Source organism: Ahaetulla prasina, chromosome 2 (genome assembly GCF_028640845.1).
Source record: "Ahaetulla prasina isolate Xishuangbanna chromosome 2, ASM2864084v1, whole genome shotgun sequence".
Lineage (NCBI taxonomy): Eukaryota > Metazoa > Chordata > Lepidosauria > Squamata > Colubridae > Ahaetulla > Ahaetulla prasina.
In genome coordinates this window covers 231,183,395-231,205,531 of record NC_080540.1, presented here as the reverse complement: position 1 = coordinate 231,205,531, position 22,137 = coordinate 231,183,395, and the positions used below count along the sequence as shown (strand labels likewise).

At 39.2% G+C, this 22,137-nt stretch overlaps 2 protein-coding genes across 3 annotated transcripts in view; one reads left to right on the top strand and one right to left on the bottom strand.

Annotated features, from left to right (window-relative positions):
• LOC131191569 (cytochrome P450 1A1-like) overlaps positions 1–8,084 on the bottom strand; it is a 79,125-nt gene extending 71,041 nt beyond the window's left edge. The window contains exon 1 of the mRNA XM_058169833.1: positions 6,504–8,084. The gene's annotated coding sequence lies outside the window, so the exon portion shown is untranslated. The remainder of the gene's footprint in view (positions 1–6,503) is intronic.
• Positions 1–22,137, top strand: part of ALDH1A1 (aldehyde dehydrogenase 1 family member A1) — a 63,329-nt gene that overhangs the window by 22,854 nt on the left and 18,338 nt on the right. Inside the window, exons 3-7 of one of the 2 annotated variants that reach the window (XM_058169836.1) lie at positions 8,101–8,205; positions 13,761–13,901; positions 15,468–15,597; positions 19,588–19,649; positions 21,927–22,055. In XM_058169836.1, coding sequence (XP_058025819.1) covers positions 8,101–8,205; positions 13,761–13,901; positions 15,468–15,597; positions 19,588–19,649; positions 21,927–22,055 — 567 coding nt within the window. The remainder of the gene's footprint in view (positions 1–8,100; positions 8,206–13,760; positions 13,902–15,467; positions 15,598–19,587; positions 19,650–21,926; positions 22,056–22,137) is intronic. The other variant, XM_058169837.1, reaches the window with a different exon arrangement.

The window sequence follows — 22,137 nt, the reverse complement described above, 5'->3', positions numbered from 1 at the left end:
AGTCACCCATGATAAATCATGACAGGAAAGGAGAACTTGTAGGAACATAAGAACTGTTTCCTTCCCAAGCGGTCCTGTCTTTTCAATAGTAAAGTATTATCCACTCTTACAGGAGCTTTTATCATTTTCCATTGCCTGATCCATTTAAAAAACTGGAACATCTAGGATCAAACCAGGGAACCTGTGCATTCTATAGCTTCTAGGGGAACAAGATTGGTCAACAAAACATTGATGAAGGAACAAACAAAAAGCACAGTTTTGTTGGGTTAGTACAGAGACAAGCAACCTGATACCTCCAGACTTTGTAGACACAGTTTCCAATAATCCAGGAGGCATTCACCAAAGATTATATAAATATTCGAAATACTCAAGGAGAGTGGATATCAGGTTGCCAACTTCAGTGCCATCTCAGAAAGATTGGGATTAAATGTAGGTAAACTGAGCAGAACCTTATCTATATAAAAAGGACCAGGGAATGAAAATTAAGAGGAATAGTAATTTTCTCACATGCTAAAGATGCACATGCATGGATGCTCCCTAGTAATTGCCTTATAAATTGATCTTTTATGAAGATTTGCAATTTACTCTCAAGCCAAAATATTCAAAGTATGGGGTTTACCTAATGCATTTTCCCACCAAGTAATTTAGATTAGAGTAACAGATAGTAACCTTGGGTGTTTCATGAGTTCCAGCTTGGAGATTCTAAAGCTAGCAGTGGTTAGTACAAGAAATTCCTGTTTAAGTGGTTGATGTATTTACCAAATCTCTATTTAGCATTTGAAGCAGAAAATTTCCCTGGAAGATTATGGTTCTTTCATGATTATCTTTCTCATTGATCAGTGCCTATTCTGTTCTTTGAACTTGGGGTAATAAAGCTATAGGTATGATGGAAATAAACTCCAGGCAAGTCCAATCAAACATGACTTACTATATGAAGTACTTCATAATGATGGAAAACAAAATTAGTTGGGCTTTATCTAATTGCTGAGGTCTCTGTGATTTGCTTACAAACCATTTCGCGCTTGATTTTATCTTTTACTTACTCTAATAAGCCTCACGTGGTTTGCACTTGTGTTTTGGTTATTGGAAAAGACAGTTGTAGGATCATCTCCTCTCTGCATAAAATTTCTCACTTTCCCATCATCTTTGTCTAGAGTTGGAAAGGCAATATATACAGTATAATTCTAAAGAGCCAAAGCAAGTCAGTGCAGATAATAATGAGCTAGATGGAGCAATGATCTGTATCAGTTAATATGTATGTTCCTATAAGCTTCATGACCGTAACACAAAAATGTGGACATTGTGTTTGGGTGTGCCTTGGAACAAACAATACTGAAGTATTGCTTATCAGAGGTAACAACATCTGAACTTGAGGAAGGGTCTCTTAGATCAGGGGTGTCCAACCTTGGCAACTTTAAGATTTGTGGACTCCCGGAGGAGTTGAACTCTAGGAGTTGAAGTCCACAAGCCTTAAAGATGCCAAGGTATGACACCCTTGATCTAAGATGGCTCTAGGAAATGTTTTGTGTGCTAACGTAGCTACATTCCAGGAGAATGTAGCTACATTAGCTCAGTGGAACTGGTGTGAAAGATTGAAAGGAAACTGGAATAAGGAATGTTAGACATAAACAACCAGCAGATGAGAGTAACATTTCTCAGGAATCAAATCAAATCTTTATTATATAGTCAAAGATTAGCATAAGGAAGGTGGGGAATAAAAATGTAAAGGCAGGAAAATACAACAAAATAAAATTGCATATAAAAAGCTTAAAAATATTTTTTTTAAAACCCAAAAATATCTTGGGGAAAAACTAGAAAGTTTTTAAAAGCTAGAAACTATAAAACAGTTCTTTTAAAATATCTTTTAAAAACAAAAAAGTCTAAAAGAAAAAGGGTTAGAGTAATAGATGGGCAAAAGGAAGCATGGCAAACTGAATTGATCATAATACAGACCACTCTGTAATAACAAACTGGGTGCTCATTAAAACTGTTTTGTGGCACAAGTCATCTTTTAATGGACTTTTAAGTGCAACTGCACAGAACCTAGCAACCCTGTGTGTTATGGCAGGGTTGGTATTTGAGAGCAGCAGGGAGGTATAAAACTGTCCTGTGTATTCTGGGTAGTTACACAATAATGTATTTTGAGGTGAGGCTAGTATGAATGTATCTGTAGTATCTGCACTGGAGAATACACATTCTGCTGTTTCGATGTGTCCAGAGTCACAGGGTCATTATCTCTTTGTGTAGCTCTTCCTTTATTGGCCTTCAATGACAACTGAGGGGAGAGTGTGTGTTGTGTCTGCGCCCCCCGAGCCGGGCCCCCTGCCAGAAAGTGACTTGGAAAGTGAGGGGGAAGGGCCATCAGGACTTACCTCGGGAGCACCGGCTCCCCTGGCTCAGCTCCAGGAGCCAGAAACAGGCCAGGTGGAGGAGATAACGAGGCCTCCGTCCCCTGAGTCTCCCCCCCAGGCCACGCCTCCAGACCCAGCTGATGGCAATCAGGCCTGGCTGGACCCTAGGTTTTGTAGGCAGGAGAGGTGGGAACAACAGAAGCAGGGGTGAGGCAGGCCTAGGAAGTGCTGAGTCATGGAGCCACACCCCACAGGATATAAAAGCAGCAAGGGCTGCTATACCACTTCGTGGCAAGCAAATCAACTGCTTAGAGGGAGAATTAGAGCTGAAGTCCTGTTCGTTCCTAGTTTCCTGGCTGACTCATCGGCATCAAATGAGATAACAGAGACACTTGGCAGACACTCGCTAGTTTGCTGCCAGAGCTGATAGTTGCCAGCTAATTAAGTCATTGCTCGTGTCTCCCGGACTGCGGAGGGGGACAGAACAGTGTGACATTGAGCCAGAGTGAAGTATTGTAACTTATCTGGTGGGTTTACTGTCAATAAAGGATGGGGACCTGGTTAGGTCTAGTTGGCTTTCTTTGCTTTGGCTTGATCATATCCCATGTTGAGTAGAAAACCTAGAGAGAAGCCCAAGTATGAGATTTTACTTGTCATTGTCTTTTTCCATTGGCCTGGAAATTATCCCACATAGTTAGTCAGGCCAGGCCAAGGGGGAAAATGATAGTCTGAGCCAGTATTTGAATATGGTCACCCATATTCTAGCCTCTACTTTCACAAGCCCTGTTTCAGGGTGGGATTAGAGATATATTTGGGGGCTTGAAATTCCAATGTTAGGAAATTAGACTGAACAAGTTGTAATGGTGTAAAGTTGGGGAAGGGGCTCAGCTGAGAACATAGAGAACTTGTGCTAATAGCTTGGCTTCAAATGGTTTGAGTGGTGCCAGAATATAGGAGCCACCTAAGGATGGCAGCTGAGCTCTTCTGTGCATTTTCAGTGACATACCGTATTTTTCGGAGTATAAGATGTACCTTAGTTTTTTGGGGAGAAATAAGAAAAAAGCTGATTGCCAGATGGATTGGCCTCCATCTCCTGAAGCTCTATTTCTGATGCTTTTTTCAGCCTCTGAAACCTCCTCTTGAGAAGCTGGGCAGGGCTACATTTGGAGTGTAAAAGACACCCAGATTTTCACCCTCTTTTTTGGGGGGAATACTCCGAAAAATTCGGTAGTCCCCAGGAATCCCCAGAGGGTGGGGGTTCCTACTATTGGCAGAGTGTAGGGTGATTCCCAGATATCTGAAACAGGTGACCTGATCAATCTTGTGGCCATCTATGCTTTAAATGTGGTGCCTTTTGGCAAATGCTATGGTTTTGGTCTTCTGATAGTTGAGTTCTAACTGTTCTTCCTTGCAATATCATGCTATTGCTTTTAAGGCCAATAGATGTTCTTGAAAGTATTGATGCACTGTCTGCATAAACAGAGATGTGTCTTCCAGATAATTTGGGAGAGTGAACGTGTGTATTAAGGAGATGGTCCACTATGGAATTGATAGAGATGTTGAATAAAAATGGGACCAATATGCAGCCTTACTTTACACCTTTCTCAATGGCATTGGGGAGATGGCTCTGTGGATGACATCTTGCTTTGAGTGACGTCCCTTCATGAAACATACATATTGGATGAAGTCAGACAAGGAGGCCTCTAGTTTTTCCCAGAGTTTGACTTGTGATATGGAATCAAAAGTTGCTTTGAAGTCTATGAAGGTGGCATAAAGGTAGATAGTGTTGCAGGAGGAGTATTTTTCAATGAGATGTTGGAGGACTAAGCACTGGTCTGTGGTAGCTCATCCTTCCCTACATTTGTCTGGATCTTCTGCAACTCTTTCTCCTTGTTCTAGTCAGTTCTGGAGTTTCCGTAGTGAGGGACCTGCACAAACTTTGCTGATTGTATTGAAGAGGCTGATCAGTCTATAATTAGCAGCAGCATCCTTTTTCCTTTTTTTATATGTAGGAACAATGATTGTGTGCCCCCAGTCCACTCCCATAGGTGTCAATATTAGTAAAAGGCAGGGCCAGAGCAGGGGCCCAGAAGCTAAAATTATTTTCAATCATTTCTGGAGGAATTAGGTCTTCTCCTGGGATCTTCGCTAATCTTAGCTGGCGACCAGATTCTTGATCTCTGTCATTGGTGAAATTTGTTAAAAGTTTATCTCATAAACAGAAATTCAATCCAAGCTGAAAAAACCCAAGAACCCTAACCCTAACCCTAGCCCTAACCCTAACCCCTACCCAGCTGGTCATTAAAGCAGAGAACCGGTTGTTAAATTATTTGAATCCCACCACTGCATGCCCCATCCCATATCTGCGCAGACCAGGTTGCCCTGATTAAAAACACTTTACCGTACCTCCTGTAAGACTTTGAGCCAATGGGCTAAAGTGCTTGTAAGTGCATGCTGTGAGACCTTCCAAAAAAGGCATGCCTCATTATTTTCACAAAGGTACCTGAATTTGACATACTGTCATTTCACAGACACTGCACTATTATATTAATATTTACCTTATTTTCTGTCTTTAGGAGCTGAATGAGCTCCCAAGTACCTCTTTTTTTTTTTTAACTTAACATTCTGCTTGTTACTTATTCATGCTTGATTTAGTTTTTATTGTGAGTCGATCACTCTTGGCTTTATTCATTCATTCAGTATCTGCCTCTGAGCCTAGTTACCAGGTTCCTCACTAGATTCTTTAATTGGTCAGCTTATACCAACTTTATGCACAAAAGAGATTTTGAAACCAAGTTTGTTTCCACTGCTTGTCCAAAGTTAAAATTGGATTTAAAACTCGATGCTCTTGTTATTATGTATCTAACTTTTAAGAAATGGGTATGATTTCCCAGTTGTTCAAATCATAGTTTGTACAAGATTAAAGTAACACCAGTATTACCATTATTGTTCTTAAGAAATGGTTACCTGGTGTGGAAAGACAAGAGACCAATTTCATGATTTATTTGCAGTCTAAAAATTAAGCTTAACCTTGGAAAGAGAGGACAAATTATAAATGCATTTATAATTACTATAAAGATCAGAAGTTACTTTTTATTTATTTCTTTATTTATTTCTGTTCTGTTTAATAATCACTTTTACTTTCTTTTTTCTTTAAATTGGTATTGTTTTTAGTTTGTAAAAAACCTTTGTAAAAAAAAAAGAGTTAAAAACTCAATTTAAAAAAAAAGCTAAGCCAATAGGATGAAAGGATGAATTGGGGCTGGATCAGATGATCTCATCCACTGTACATAAAATGGAGCACACACCAAATCATCACCTCTGATTTCCCATGTGGTGGTGTAATATTTCATTGCAGGAAAGAACAAAAGGAGTTGTGTAGCCTGTGGGTGTTGAGTTGTGTGAGTTCTAGTTCTGCCTTAGGCATGTAAGCCAGCTGGGGGACCTTAGACCACTCTTCCTCTCTCAACCCAACCCACCTGACCAGGTTGTTGTTGTGGGAAAATAGGAACAGGAAGGAATGTTGTGTATGTTTGCAACCTTGAATGATTTATAAAGGCAGGATTAAAATCTAATATGTAGATAAATGCATAGATGTGTGTGTAAGAGAGAGAGAAATGGAGGGAGAGAGATAGACAGACTGACTGACAGACAGACAGACAGACAGAAAGAGAATTATATGTTCTATAAGGATGCTAGAAATTAACTGAAGAAAATATGCCCCCCACCCACCCAATTCAGCGGTGAAATGCACTTACTGGCACCTTCGCTACCAGTTTGGGAATGTGAGCATGCGTGCCTCTTCTGCGCATCCACAGAGCCTTCTGCGCATGTGCAGAGGGTCAAAAATGGGACATAATGGCGTCCCGGTGGGCAGAGCCTCCCATCACTGGCACTACTGGTTCGCACGAGCCGGATAGATCCGGCCAGATTTCACCACTGCCCCCATTGTTATGCTAAAATTAGGAGAGATCCTTCCATTACTGGTCATAATAAAATTAGAATTACTAGAATTAAAATTAGAATTACTACACTTGATACAATTTCTTACATTTTGCTCTAAATAAATCTGAAGAAATGGTGAATGACTGCACAGTTGGTTAGTTCCAATAAATGACAATTTAGCTGAACTGTTTTTATTTTGCTGCTCACCTGATCTCCACCCTATCCAACGCCGCAAGGAATGGCTAGACCAACCCTAGAAAGGAATATTTTGGTGGTAGAAGGACATTAAAATTTTCAACAAAAACAACAACAAAAAAGGTTAAGAAAGCATCGGTTTATTTTTAATCCACCTAGGTTACCACCTGTAACTTACAAATACTACAGATAGGAGCCAAAAACAATATGGCATGCCATGTGCATACCGTAAGATTGCAATTTATTTTTATGATTGTAATGTTGTTTTTAACACTATTATTATGTAAGCCACCACAAATTACTTTTGTGATGGAGGCAGCATAGGGATTGATTAAAAACATACAAAGCTAGCTAGCTATCTACACACCCTGGAAGTAGATTGTGAATCTCTTGGCACATCCCATGCAGAGAAAACCGGGTTTATGGAATATCTGAGAGGCTTGAATAAAATAAGATTTATAGAGAGGAAATATTAGAAGGTGAACTCTGGTCATTTTAGTGATCTTTAGGGGTCAGTGAGCTGTTGTAAAATGAAGAGCAAGGAAAATACTTTTTTTAAACTCCATCTCTTGGCTGCAAACAAAAACTCTCTTCAGGCTCAGTCAGTCCTAAGGCCAGTTTAACCAAGCATTAAACTTTGACTAAAGGAATCTTCCCTCCCTCCTATGTCCTATCCCTGTGATGGTGAACCTATGGCACGCATGCCCAAAGTGGCACACAAAGCCATGTCGCCTGGCATGCACGGCCTTGCCTGTTTGTTTTCCAGGTTTCTTGTGCGCATGGCAATCAGCTGTACTTTGCATGAGCGGCAATGCCAAAAACTGGTACTGTGCACCGCCAGCTGATTGTCAGGCACACATGCACGCCAGAACCCTCAAGTTCAGCTTTTCCAGAGCACGATCCCTTCGCCCATGCAGCAGTGCTGAAAACCCTCATGCACGCCAGCCAGCTGATTGTCAGGCGCACATGCGCGCTTGAACCCAGAAGTTTGGTTTTTCTGGAGCATGATCCCGACGAGTGTGCAACGTTTCCACACAACCTTTTTGGCACTCGGTGCCGAAAAGGTTTGCCATCACTGTCCTCTCCACAGAGAATACATGAACACAGTTATGTTTGTAGATTGGCGTCCAATTACCATTTTGAGTGAAATGCTGTGTGAGCCAGAACAATTTTTAAAAGCTGAAATTAATCTCTCTCTCAAGCCTGCCATGAGGATTGCCTTGTCTCTTCTATTGACAGGCTTATCCTCCCTCACTCACTCACTCACTTATTTACCTACCTATCTACTTACTTACTATATTCACTATATTTATAGGCTGCCTATCTCCCCGTGGAAGCAATTATGACATTCCAGAACTTGGGTCTCCAACCTTGGCAACTTTAAGACTTGTGGACTTCAACTCCCAGAGTTCCTCAGCCAGCAATGCTGTTCTGGAACCCTGTTCCAGAAGAGTGTGATTGTTCAGCATCACCTTTTATTTCAAAAGGGCATAATTTTTGCAAATGGTTTGTGTGTGTGTGTGTGAAAGAGACAGACAGACATATCAGAGAAATGTGATATGGCATTTAATAACATCGGTGTCAACTTTTGTATTGTATTTTCTTACAGATATTTATAAACAATGAATGGCACAATTCAGCCAGTGGCAAAAAATTTCCTGTCTATAATCCTGCAACAGGAGAGAAAATTTGTGAGGTGGAAGAAGGAGATAAGGTACGCTTTTAATTTTTGCTGTGTCATGGATTTCCTTTCCAGCCAGCGTGATCAGCTAAAGACTAAAACTGGAACAGCTATTTCTGGGCATTTCCATATTTAAGTTAACCCATAATTCATTTCCTCAAGTTTCTGAACTAAATATAGCAAAGACACCTGCAGAGAGAGAGAGTGAATACTTGGAAGGGTTTCTCAGTCATAAATAAGCTTTCAACAGTTCCAAACACTTCCATAATTCTGTTTGATGCAAAATGATTTCCTAGGCAAACAAACAACTGACTTGGCTTTTCAAACAGGTTATGGACCAATCTGATTTTGTGATCCTGCTTGAGTGGCTGCTGGGATTTTCTTTTTCTGTGCATCTGTGCATCTCTACATGTGGCATTTTGTTTTTTGTGATTTCGTGAAATGTGGGGGCTTCAACTTCCAGAATTCCCCAAACAGCATAGGAGTTGAATTCCACATATCTTTAAAGTTCCCAGGTTTGAAAAACACAAATCTATTGTATCCTGCCCTAGAATCATTTCTGATTTAATGGCCTTATCAATTAAATTAATACTAACTATTGTTAATAGATTGCTAACAAGCAATCGCTCCCGTCATTTATTCAAGAAGTGAACTTCCCTCCCCATCTCATACTCCCACTGGACAGGACTGCTAAACTTGATAAGTAAAGAAAACCCAAGCAGAGCCAAGAAAGGCCAAGGCCATTATTATGACTATTGTTTTCTATACCTCCCACTATATCTGAAGACTAAGGACTGCCAGATCTGGGCTGCAGAAATCTGGAAGTCCATGAGAAGGCAGCATAAAGAGTTTGCTGAGAAGTTTTTTGCTGTCATTTAATGATGACAGCCAGAGGTGGGTTTCAGCAGGTTCTGACCAGTTCTGGAGAACCGGTAGCGGAAATTTTGAGTAGTTCGGAGAACTGGTAAATATCACCTCTGACTGGTCCCGCCCCCATCTATTCTCTGCCTCCCGAGTCCCAGCTGATCGGGAGGAAATGGAGATTTTGCAGTTACCTTCCCCTGGAGTGGGGTGGGAATGGAGATTTTACAGTACCCTTCTCCTGCCACACCCACCAAGCCATGCCATGCCCACCAAGCCACACCCACAGAACCAGTAGTAAAAAATTTTGAAACCCACCACTGATGACAGCCCATATATAGTAGCCTTTTTTTTTTTGCAGCCCATATATAGTAGCCTTTCTCAAGTGCTCACATGGTGTAATTGTATAGAGCAGCAAACACAAAAATTGTTTCCTTGCTATTCCTGGATGAATTGGGCAGATAGCTGGAAATGGACATTTTCTTCATTTGATAGGTGATGTTTAGTGCCCAGGACAATCCCAAAATAAGGATTGTCCTAACAAACAGAGAATGTATGTTTAACTTAACTTTGGTTTTAACCTCGCTTCTAATCCTTAAGGCTAGATGGAAGAAGGCATCCCTGATAATATAGGAAGGTACTCAGCCAAGTTGGAAAATCAGATTTATATGCATCTTAAGTGAGAAGTCCTGGTTTGATTGCAAAAATAATTGAAGTGTCAGCAAAGGGGCTCCTGTCCGTCCTGAACCGTACGGAGCAGGGGTCTTTAACCTTGGCAACTTTAAGACTTGTGGACTTCAACTCCCAGAGTTCCTCAGCCAGCAAAGCTGGAACTCTGGGAGTTGAAGTCCACAAGTCTTAAAGTTACCAAGGTTGGAGACCCCTGGTACAGAGGACAAAATTCTGTGACTGATGAAAGCCTTTTGTTAATTTTTTGAATAGTGAAAGTCATTTAGAAAGTTTGCTCTTTGCATTCAATCCAAAGATTTCTTTTAGAACTCTTTTTAAAACTGCACATTTGCTTAGTACTGGCTGATCTCTCCTTCTCATGTCAACTGAATCATGTGCCCATATTCAGGAGTATTTTTTTAAAGAGGGCAAAGAGATGGTTAATTATGCAGTTCATTTTATCATCTCCTCTCAAATAAATAAAAGAAAATAGTATTACAAATGAAATCAGTTGTTATTTCATTTGCCTCCAGTTCAATAATGTAATTTGTTACAATGATTTAGATACTTTTGTTATTTTATAAAATTTGAGAAAGTGACCATTCAGGTTAATTTCTATTAAATGTGTTTTTTCAAATATCTGCGTTAATTTATTCAAATTTGTTATAGCCACCCAACTCTGATGGACTCTGGTTAGTATAGAAAACAAAATAAAAATAAAAACAGACAAATATAAAAACACACAGAGAGCCCAAACTAAAATGATCTTAAAAGCAATAGAAAACAAACAAAATACCCCACCCCCAAATACAATAATACAGACTTGAGACCAGAACTTTTCAAAACCTAGGAGACAATGCCCTGCCCTTTTCTTGGGGAGAGGGAATGCTTTTTTGGGAAAGTGGGGAAAAGAGAAAGCACACTATGTTGGTCCTGCACGACAACAACATTTAACAGAGGGTACCTAAGGTACATCCACTGTGAGGTGCAAAGAATCAGGACCAGGGGTGAAATCCAGCAGGTTCTGACAGATTCTGGAGAACCAGTAGCGGAATTTTGAGTAGTTCGGAGAACCGGTACATACCACCTCCCATCTATTCTCTGCCTCCCGAGTCCCAGCTGATCAGCAGGAAATGGAGATTTTGCAGTATCCTTCCCCAGGAGTGGGGTGGGAATGGAGATTTTGCAGTATCCTTCCCCTGGAGTGGGGTGGGAATGGAGATTTTGCAGTATTCTTCCCCTGACACACCCACCAAACCACGCTCACCAAGCCACTCCACTCCACACCCACAGAACCGGTGGTAAAAAAAAATGGATTTCACCACTGATCAGGACTATTGGTTGGATTGCAGTATGGAATATTTATTCAAGCCTATACTGAAGAATCTGATCGATTAAAGTTCAACACTAATTTGGTGCCAGATAAGGGTCAACCGAATTCAGGAGGGGCTGGACTTAGAGCGCTTTTGGGAGTGCAGTGACTCAAAGCTGATGATGTGTTTAACTCCACCTCCCACAGCTTTGCTTGCTCGTCTCCTACATCCATTGCCAGAACAAAACCGAAAAGTATAAACCGTTGGAGGGAAGCAGCCTCAGATATCCATGTCCTAAGCCAGGGGTCTGCAACCTTAAAAACTCAAAGAGCCATTTGGACCCATTTCCCACAGAAAAGAAAACACCAGGAGCCACAAAACCTTTCCCATGCATGACTATTTCTTGAGTGGCCACAAAACTAGTATATGTAGTTGAATTAAATGTTCTGTTTTTTCTGAAACTTTTCTTTTCTTGGATTTATCCATGGTTGGCTTACCAGGAGTTGAAAAGCTCAGTAAATCGCATGCCGGTGGGTGTCACACACTGGCGGTTGTGACGCATATTTTGAGTGACAGAGAGCCGCAGCAGAGGGGTGAAAGAGCCACATGCTGCTCCAGAGCTGCAGGTTGCTGGCCACTGCCCTGAGCCATATAGTGTCAAAAATTGCTAATAAATGTAAACTCCAGATTCTAGCATTTAATAGATGAACCGATAAATTTTAGGACTTCGATTGGTGCTTACAAATGACACCACAAAGGATTATTCATTTCAGAAAATTCTCTTTCCTTCCTCCGAAAATCAAATTATAAGGGAAAGAAGTACATGGGATTGTAAAATAAACCATTTCACTCAGTTTGTTCATTCAAGCTATGATCACTAGGAAATATTTAAACATGATTATATTTTTAAATGGTCATTTAAAGAAACAATATGCAATCTTAACATGTCTTTTTCCAAAAGACAACTGAATTTTCTTGTTTTTTTTTTTTCCTTTGAAAAATGTTTTACATCTCCTCCAAGAAGCTTCTTTGGTTCAGTTCTTAGTTGAGAAGCAAAATGTTTTTTTCAAAGGAAAAAACCAAGAAAGTCCAGTTGCCTGTTTGAAAAAGCACCTTTGAGACAACTGTGACTTGGATGACTGAGAATCTTCATAGACGTTTAGATGTCAATCCCATACCTGTCCTGCTGATTTATGAGTACTGTAAACTATCATAATGTTATTGTTGATAAGTCTCATTAAAAACTGAATAAAAGTATAGGAATTTATTTCCAAATTATTATTTGTATGGACTTCTGTTATTTAGCACCATGAAGCTTAATAATCATTTCACCGACTAGATTTAATTTTAATTTTCTACCATGAAATTAATACATGAACAGCATGCTGTGGTTTTGCTAAGATGTTTGCTAAAAGGGAAAAGTATGTTTTGCTTTGTACAGTTTTCAGTCGAAACACGGTTTTCCAAGATTATTCAACTTGTGTGCTTTATCAAAATTGTTAGGAGGTCTGTTACACTTGAAACCCAGCCTGGTGTAGTGATTAAAGCAGGGGTGTCCAGACTTGGCAATTCTGCAAACACCCACATCTGCACAACTCCAGGCATTTTCCTTAACACATTAACATTTTCTTCGTTCTCCAGAAGATATAAATAAGTGTACCATTTTCTTCCATTCAATCATGTCCAATTCTCAGAGCTTGCGTGGACAAGTCCCTGCAGTTGTTTCTTGGCAAGGTTTTTCATTAGCAAAGCTGGCTGAGGAATTCTGAGAGTTGAAGTCTACAAGTCTTAAAGTTGCCAAGTTTGGACACCCCTGGATTAAAGCATCAGGCAAGAAACCAGGACATTGTGAATTCTAGTTTTACCTTGGCATGAATACCCCATACCTGGGTAGCCTTTGGCCAGTTATTTTCTCTGAATTTTAGGAAGGAGCCAGTGTCAAACCACTAATGAAAAATCTTGCCAAGAAACAACTGCTGGGACTTGTCCACGCAATCTCTGAGAACTGGAGATGATTGAATGGAAGAAAATGCTACACTCATTTATATCTTCTGGAGAACGAAGAAAATGTTAATGTGTTAAGGAAAATGCCTGGAGTTGTGCTGATGTGGGCGTTGGCATTTGCAGAATTGTTACTATTGAATAGAATAAAATAGAATTTTATTGGCCAAGTGTGATTGGACACACAAGGAATTTGTCTTGGTGCATACGCTCTCATTGTACATAAAAGAAAAGATACCTTCATCAAGGTACAACACTTTCAACACTTAATGATAGTCATAAGGTACAAATTTAACAGTTAATGATACAACAGTTAATGACAGGCTACAAATAAGCAATCAGGAAACAATCAATATCAGTATAAACCGTAAGGATACAAGCAACAAAGTTATACCAACTTACACCAACTGACTGTAAACCAATTTACAGTCATAAGTGGAAGGAGATGGGTGATGGAAATGATGAGAAGATTAATAGTAGTGCAGATTTAGTAAATAGTTTGACAGTGTTGAGGGAATTATTTGTTTAGCAGAGTGATGGCGTTCGGGGAAAAACTGTTCTTGTTTCTAGTTGTTCTGGTGTGCAGTGCTCTATAGCGTCATTTTGACGGTAGGAGTTGAAAAAGTTTATGTCCAGGATGTGAGGGATCTATAAATATTTTCACAGCCCTCTAGTGAACAATCACTAATAATCATGATCTGAAAAGTATTGATATGACATGTGTGAGTTTTTTTCCCCCCACAGGAAGACGTTGACAAAGCTGTTAAAGCAGCAAGGAAAGCATTTGAGTTTGGATCCTCCTGGAGGACAGCAGATGCTTCAGAAAGGGGCAGGCTGTTGAACAAACTGGCAGATTTAATTGAAAGAGACATTCTTCTCTTAGCTGTAAGTCTAATATGCTGACTCTTAAGCAAACCTATCTTTTTAAGATGAGATTCTTTTGATGCCTTTGAGTTCTCCAGTGAAATGATATATTCTTGTTTTAAGAGACTATAACCAACCCAAAGTCATAGTTTAGAAAAACCCACATTGTTTCCTTGTCAGAAAAGCTACCAGTTGTGTTCAGTAAGTTATACAAGATAGATTAAGATCTCCCTTGTCTTTCTTAAGCAAGACAGAAAAATGACCTAATGTGATAAGGTAACATTTCATCACTGCTACTGAAGAAAAATAATGAAGTGAAGAGGGCCCCAGGTAATGCTCCCAGTATTAATTTGAAAACCAAGTTGTACTGGAGGGAGTCTCCAAATTTCTCTAAGTAGCCTTTAGGTCAACCACAATTTTAGAAGAATGTTTAAAGTACAAGACTGTTGGATTTGTTTTACTGCTTTCCTCCACAAGCCCATCTAGTTTGACACTGTTCACCTCAGGACCTGAGAATGAAAAGTACAATCTTCAGTTACATGTTCAAAGCCTTAAATCTTTTTTTAAAAAAAAACAAAACATCAACTGTAGGTTTGATGCAGAGATTATCATCTCTCAAACAAGGAGGAGAAATTGAATGAATTCATTGACTAATTTCAAAGAATGTGGGTGCATTTCAGATGAAAGAATGAAAATGGTTGTGGAACCCATCCCAATGAGTTTAATCATTTCTTTTCCATTCTTTGCTCAGCCCACAAAACCAATTTTATGAATATAAAATAAATATCTTCATTCGGAAAGGGCTGTGAAGTAACATTTTCTGAACGATACAGCAATTTCAAGCAATATTTAATGGAGGGGCCTCTTTTGTGCTATTATTGAATATCTGTGTGTGTGTGTGTGTGTGTGTGTGTGTGTGTTTTAAATAAATTGGTAGTTTACCTAAACTTTGGAAGCAGTCATTTGAAAAATCTGTTACTCAGTCTTTGACAGCTAAACTGTTATATCTAACTAAAGTGAATGAATAACCTAATATATCGGTAGTAGTCTAAAAAAAGGATATGGATTATGTTCTGGGGCTTAGTTCAAAATGCAAAGTCTTTTCCTTTTTCCATGGAGTGAATTCCGTTCTAGAAATAGTACTGGCAACATCTTCCAGCAAAATGATACAGCAAAAGTCAAGCACAGAGTAAATTTACCGGCTGCAGTCTTCTCTGAGATTAAACAACTCCATTCTAGAGCTAATACATGCTGATGGCCACTATCCTTTGAGATCATGTATCAGTTAGATAACTATCCTCAAAACAGCCACTCTAGAATTACTCCTTAGGAAACCCCTCAAAGCTACAGATTCAGTTCATTACATACATTTCTGCAACTTGATTGTAATGCTCAGTTGCTTTAATAAAAATAAAAAGATTTGTAAGATTTTTAAAGCCTATTGTTCTGTCCCCTACTGAAGATAATCTTACTTTCCCAATGCCATTATTAAGTCATCATGACCTAGTTAGTGTAAAACTGTAAGACAGTTACATTTCTTTCATTTATCTACAATGACTGATTTTTTTAAGCCGTTCTTTGTTTTAGACAATGGAGAGTCTTGACGGGGGAAAGGTTTTTTCAAATGCCTACCTAATGGACTTGGGTGGTTGTATCAACACTTTGCGCTACTTTGCTGGCTGGGCTGATAAAATCCAAGGACGAACCATCCCCATGGGTAAGTCACTGGACAAGGTGTCCATGAGATAAAGTTGGTTTAATGTGAATTAAAAGAAGCCTTGAGTGAAAGAACTTTTTCATCTGAGAAAAATGCAACCTTTAGAAATCTGTTACATAAAAGTATATTGGTAAAAAGCTTTATCAGTAAGGATTCGTTTTGGGTTTTTTTTTCAATGATTGGTATATCTTGTATAATTCATTCCTGTAACTTTCCATCCTAACTGAAGTTCCTTCAGTTACAAGGATTAGCAGGTTTTATTATAAATGCTTTTGTATTCTCTCTCTGTAAGAATACAATTATATTTTCTTTACCAAATGATGTTGCACTCTGACTAATTGTATAACTCAATACAAATTGAGCAATCTTTGGATTTTTTTTTTCCTCAAGAGCCCAGCTTTTAAAAAGAACAATATCTAAGGCTGCGGGAAATATGTTGTTTTTTGACTTTAAACAACACACACACATACACACATACACACACACACACACACACACGGTATAGCAGACTCAGCCATATAAATGACATTCATATGGAATTCATTTTAGCAATCTGAGAAAAGGCCAAATCTTCACAGCCTTCCAGAAGACTACAAAAGGTCACAGCCTTCCTCTAAGTTGACTAGTATCTTAGCTTCTTGAAATCCAAGCTGATTTTTGATCACTTGTCCTAAATAAGAATTAGCTAAACTGCTTCCCCTATCATTTTACATAGATTATAATAGTTAACTTCCAATTATTACTTTAATTCTTGAAGTCATTTGCAATAGACAAGATAGGATGTTAATTTCTGGTCTTGAAATTTCTCAAATAACTAAATAAACTAAAGAACATTTTTACATGCTTGAACTTTCATTTTAACATATACACTGTAATTATACCAGATAATATTGCCAGCATTTATTTAGGTATTACAGATTGCCCTCACTTAGTGAATACTTGTTCAGCAATCTAAGTTACAGAAATGCTAAACAAGTAAATTTACGAAGGGTCTTCAAAGTTATGGCTATTGGCGCATGCCTGTAGTCACACGGTTGTGACTCAGCACTTGGCAACTAGCATTACAACAGTCACTACACCCTGCAGTCATGTGATCACCATTTACAACCTTCGCAGCCAGCTGCCAACAAGCAAAGTTAATGACGAAAGCAGCAGGAAGTCACAAGTTTGTGCTCACATGTCATTGGGTCATGTGACTTGTTTAATGGCTACAGCCAAAACTAATGAGCTGGCATTATAAAGTCAGGAGCAGTCATGTAATTTTGCGATTTCATGATTTTGTCACTTAGCAAGTCCTAATTGCAATCAGTAAGTGAGGATTACCTGCAGCGATGCAAAGTACAACAAATATACAGAGATTATTTTGAAGTGCCTCCATTTCTGCTGGTTAGCAAATTTATGCTGTTTAAGAACAAAGGAAGAAGATAGGTACCACAATTTTAAAAAAGGAAAGGAATATCAAAGTGCTTTTGAGTTCCTGATTAAAGAAGCTGGAAAAAGTCCAGGGAAGCAACCACATGATTTTGCTTCTGATTGTCTCAAATGAGTAGGTAAACAAGAGCAGATCTATAAACTAAATTTAGAATTTTAATCTTAATTTTCCTATATATGTTGCTATTTAAGCTTCCCTATTTATGTTCTCTGAACAAGCTCCGTAGTTGCTTATTTTATACAATGAGAATCTCTCTGCAGCAGACTTCCCATTATCAGTTTTTTATATTTTCTATTTTTTTTAAAGTGAGATCATTTTAAATTGCAATCTGTGAAAACTTGACAATATTTTTGCATTCTTTTTTCATTTTATTTTTTAAAAAGAGTTTGATTTCATTTATCCCTTGTGAATTTTGTTCAATTGGGAAAGAAAAACTGATAATCCTGGTCTCCCAACTTAATTCCACAGCGTCTGGAGTTGACATGACAGAATCAGGACCATTTTTTCTGATCTTTTAAGCAATTAAGGTTCTGAAAGCCCTATTTCTCTCACCTATCAGAATTAGAATGGAGGACAAAACCAGGCAAGGTGTCTCCTAGAATAGGGGTCTCCAACCTTGGCAACTTTAAGACCTGTGGACTTCAATTCCACAAAGCTGGCTGTGGAATTCTGGGAGTTGAAGTCCACAAGTGTTAAAGTTGCCAAGGTTGGAGACCCCTGCCCTAGAACAGGGGTGCCCAACATTTATGGCTCTGGGGGGGTGGCGATGGCAGCAGGGGTGGGAGAGGGGATACTTCTGTAGTCCGGGGATCAGTGACCCCTGTCCTAGAAGATAATTGATGGTAGCAAGAAAAGTCATGCTGCAACACCAAGAGACAAGGTAGAACTGATTTGTATAGATTTAAAATACTTCTGGGAGAGAAGTATTTCTTCTCCAAAAACACTACACTACTAACCAGAGCATATAAAACATTTGCTAGACCAATTCTTGAATACAGCTCGACTGTCTGGAACCTATACCACATTTCTGACATCAATACAATTGAACGTGTCCAGAAATATTTTACAAGAAGAGTTCTCCACTCCTCTGAAAACAACAAAATACCTTATGCCACCAGACTTGAAATCTTGGGTTTAGAAAACTTAGAACTACACCGCCTTCGACATGACCTGAGTTTAACTCATAGAATCATCTATTACAATGTCCTTCCTGTGGAAGACTACTTCAGCTTCAATTGCAACAATACTCGAGCACACAATAGATTTAAGCTTAATGTTAACCGCTCCAATCTTGATTGCAGAAAATATGACTTCAGTAACAGAGTTGTTAATATTTGGAACACACTACCTGACTCTGTGGTCTCTTCCCAAAATCCCCAAAGCTTCAACCAAAAACTGTCTACTATTGACCTCACCCCATTCCTAAGAGGACTGTAAGGGGCGTGCATAAGAGCACAAGCGTGCCTTCCGTTCCTGTCCTATTGTTTTCTTTCATTATATCCTGTTCTGTCCCCCCACCTCAGTCTGGGGGGCATGTGAAATGACTCAATTAGCCGGCAATTTAGTCCACGGCAGCTATCAGCTCTGGCAGCAAACCAACGGGCGTCTGCCAAGGTTTTCTTTTATCTTCCTGGATGCTGGTATGTCAGAAGCTCGTTACTGGAGTGAACCAGGAAGTCAGGAACAAAACAGCAATCCAAGCCAATAGTTCAGCTCAAGTTTTCTCCAGTCAGTTGATTTGTTCATCACGAAGTAGTATAGCAGCTCCTCCTGCTTTTATACCCTGTGGGGTGTGGCTCTGTGACTCAGCACTTTCTAGGCCTGCCACCCCTGCTTCTGTTGTTCCCGCCTTTCTTGTCTACGAAACCTGAGATCTAACCAGGTCTGATTGTCCACAGCTGGGTCTGGGAGCGTTGCTTGGGTGGGGGGAGATACAGGAGACAGAGGCCTCATTACTTCCTCCACCTGGCCTGCCTCTGGCTCCTGGAGCTGAGCCAGAGAAGCCGGCCCTGCAGAGGGGAGCCCTGAAGGCCCTTCCCCCTCACTCTCTGAGTCACTCTCTGGCAGGGGGCCAGGCCCCGGGCGGGGGGGGCTGGAGCCACAACACACCCAATTAATATAGTTATTACATACTTATATATATGCTTATATATTGTATTGTATAGTTATTTCATGCTTATGCTTATATATACTGTGTGACAAAATAAATCAATAAATAAATAAAAATAGATGGTTTTAAAGCTTCCAACCTTTTTACCTTACAGATTCAGTCTTGTTGCTACCCCAGTCATTCAGGCTTGTTTAATGAAAATGCAGAGTTGCTGAAATTCCGTTTTTTTGGGTAAAAGGGATGTTGAGTGGCTCACCAACTCCACTGTCTTAAGTTTTATATTTGGTTATTATTGAATCTAAACACATTTGCATTTTATTTGCTTGTGTTATACTGTAGCAACAGGCCACAATTACAACAGCCTAGCCCTATAGCAATTATAGATTAACAAGGCAGATTTTCTTTTACTCTTGCTATATCTTGTATGTTTTCTTATTATTTTACCTAGATGGAAACTATTTCACATTTACTAGACATGAACCTGTTGGAGTTTGCGGTCAAATCATTCCTGTAAGTACCATGTATATAATAAATAAAATGTCTTTCATTTCACATAAATTCCCATTCATGGATAGGTTTTCCATGGCTGTGACTAACAACAAATGGAACAATATGCATCAGTTTGATGGATTTAATTTAATTTTAATTTATCTTGTATTAAATTTTTGTCAATAAATCCATAAACTGAGCTCCTGAATATTTAATAGCTTTTCCCTTTTATCTCATTAAAAATTGTCATTTGCCTACAATTTCGGGGCTCTGAGGACTACACATCCAGGCCCACCCAGATGGGTACCCTTGAATTATATGTTTATGGATAAAAATGCATCTATGCATACCTAATTTAACTCCCAATAAGCTGTTTTTTCCAGTGAATTGAACTTAAATGATGCTGACAGTTTCTCTAGATTGAAGACTGAGTGTATATTCATACTTTTAGTTAAAAGTTTCTTCATTTAAACTAATTAGTTTAATAATTAGTGCATGTTTTCACATTCCTGAAGCCACCTGCTGAGGACAATTGGTTTGCTTGTTTATTTCCTGACTATATAGACTGCTCCAATCAGCTAATTTTAAGTGGCATAGAATTCCCCCCAAATCATCATTTGGGATTAGAAACAAACTGCTAAGAGCATTTATAAAACTGGAAATACAACAGAAATCAATTCATCATCTGGAGGGATATTGATAAGATTGCTGACGGCTACGAAAGCATTTCAAACTGATTGCACATTAGTAGAACTCAGCTTTCTGAGAGCTAAGAAAAGAATATACAACAAGAGTGTTATAGTATGTAAATAAAAATGCCTCAAACAGGAACTTTTGTGCTTCAGCCAACAAAAGAACTTAAAAGGAAGGCTGTAACAAACTTATAGTGTACAAGATGGCTGCTTGGCTAAAAGAGGTTTACAGAATATTCCCAGCTAATTTGATCAATAGAAGTTCAGGGATCTCCAGTCCCAAAAAATCCAGAAAGCACCAGGCTAAGTAAAATGGATACATCAGTCAATAACAAAACGACAAACCTATGAAGAAATTGAGGTACCTTCTCCCTGGTTCTCATGTCTACAGTATACAACTCATTAGTAGAACTGTACACAAATGTGTTGTGTTCTGGTTTTGTGGGATGGGGAACCTGGCTGATGATTTTATTTAATCAATCTTTCCCAGGGGAAAGGAAAAAGTATCCAGTTGTTTCTCAATGAATGAGACTTAACATTATGTTGCTCTGCTTTTTTCTCCACGCAATCATTGTTAAAGTTGATCTTCATAGATTTAGTTTTTCATTACCACAGATGGTTAATGAAACTGTGTTAGCAGTATTGGCCACGGTGTGGCTTGCTCTACAATTTCCCTGAAATAGCTATACTTGAGGTATTGTGTGTGCGTGTGTCTTTGTATGCATTTTTATGTTGACAAAATTGTACAAAATAGACTTGAGAAAATATGTTTAAAAATCAGAACATTTTCTTCATAAAACCTCTAGCTCAGGTTAGGTTCACAGATTAAATATGGTGGGAAATGCCAGGAGATACTAAGAAGGTCAAGAAGGATGATAGTATCCTATAGTCCTTCTACCTTTCATGTAGAGAACTTCTGCCAGTGTCTGAAACTTTTCACTGGAGCCTTCATATCTGCTGTGTCACCTCCAAACATAAATCTGAGGTACCATGGAATTGGTTTGGGAATTTAGGGTTGATCATCTAATTATCTCTTATCAACCATTTGCTAAAATTATATCTCCTGCTTTGAAACAGAATAGGAGGAGTACATACATTGAATAGACAGATGAGAATATAACTTGAATAGCCCATAGCTATGGTTATAGCTTTAAACTAGATAAGTGCCCTTTGAACCTCTGGAATATTGGAAGGTGCATCTGGTTGACCCCTGACAGGGTCACTCTGGTTGCTTACCAGGTTTTGCTGAGAAAGTAAACAAAAGCCATAAATCTTGGTTCTAATAGTTTAGCCTTTGATGTAATCTAGTCTAATAAAAGTTTACAACCTTCACTAATTACAGTGCTTATTGTTTCTGAATCTCTTCAGAAGATGCTCTGCCCTTTGGCAACACACCAGCAGTCTTGTTTCTAGTGCCGGCCCCTGAAAGGAGCCCCGAGTTGGTCGGCAGTCTCTTCTTAGGTTCAATGGAAGCATATTAATCAAAGCTCAGTCTTACACTTGGGGCTCTTTTCGGATGGGTGGTGGACGTTTACAAAGTACAAGTAGGAAATATAAACTTGTTATAATGATTTGTTGGTCATGGCTTCTTACGGTGCCTTTGTAGTGGAACTTCCCACTGGTTATGTTCATTTGGAAGATTGCCCCGGCCCTTTGTTGCGGAAACACAGTAGTCGTCAAGCCAGCCGAGCAAACTCCACTGACCGCTCTTCACATGGGCGCTTTAATTAAAGAGGTGAGTTGCCATAGCAAAACGACGGTGTGCAGGTCCCGAAGAAGAAGAAGAAGAAGGGAAATGGATGTAAATGTGATCTTTA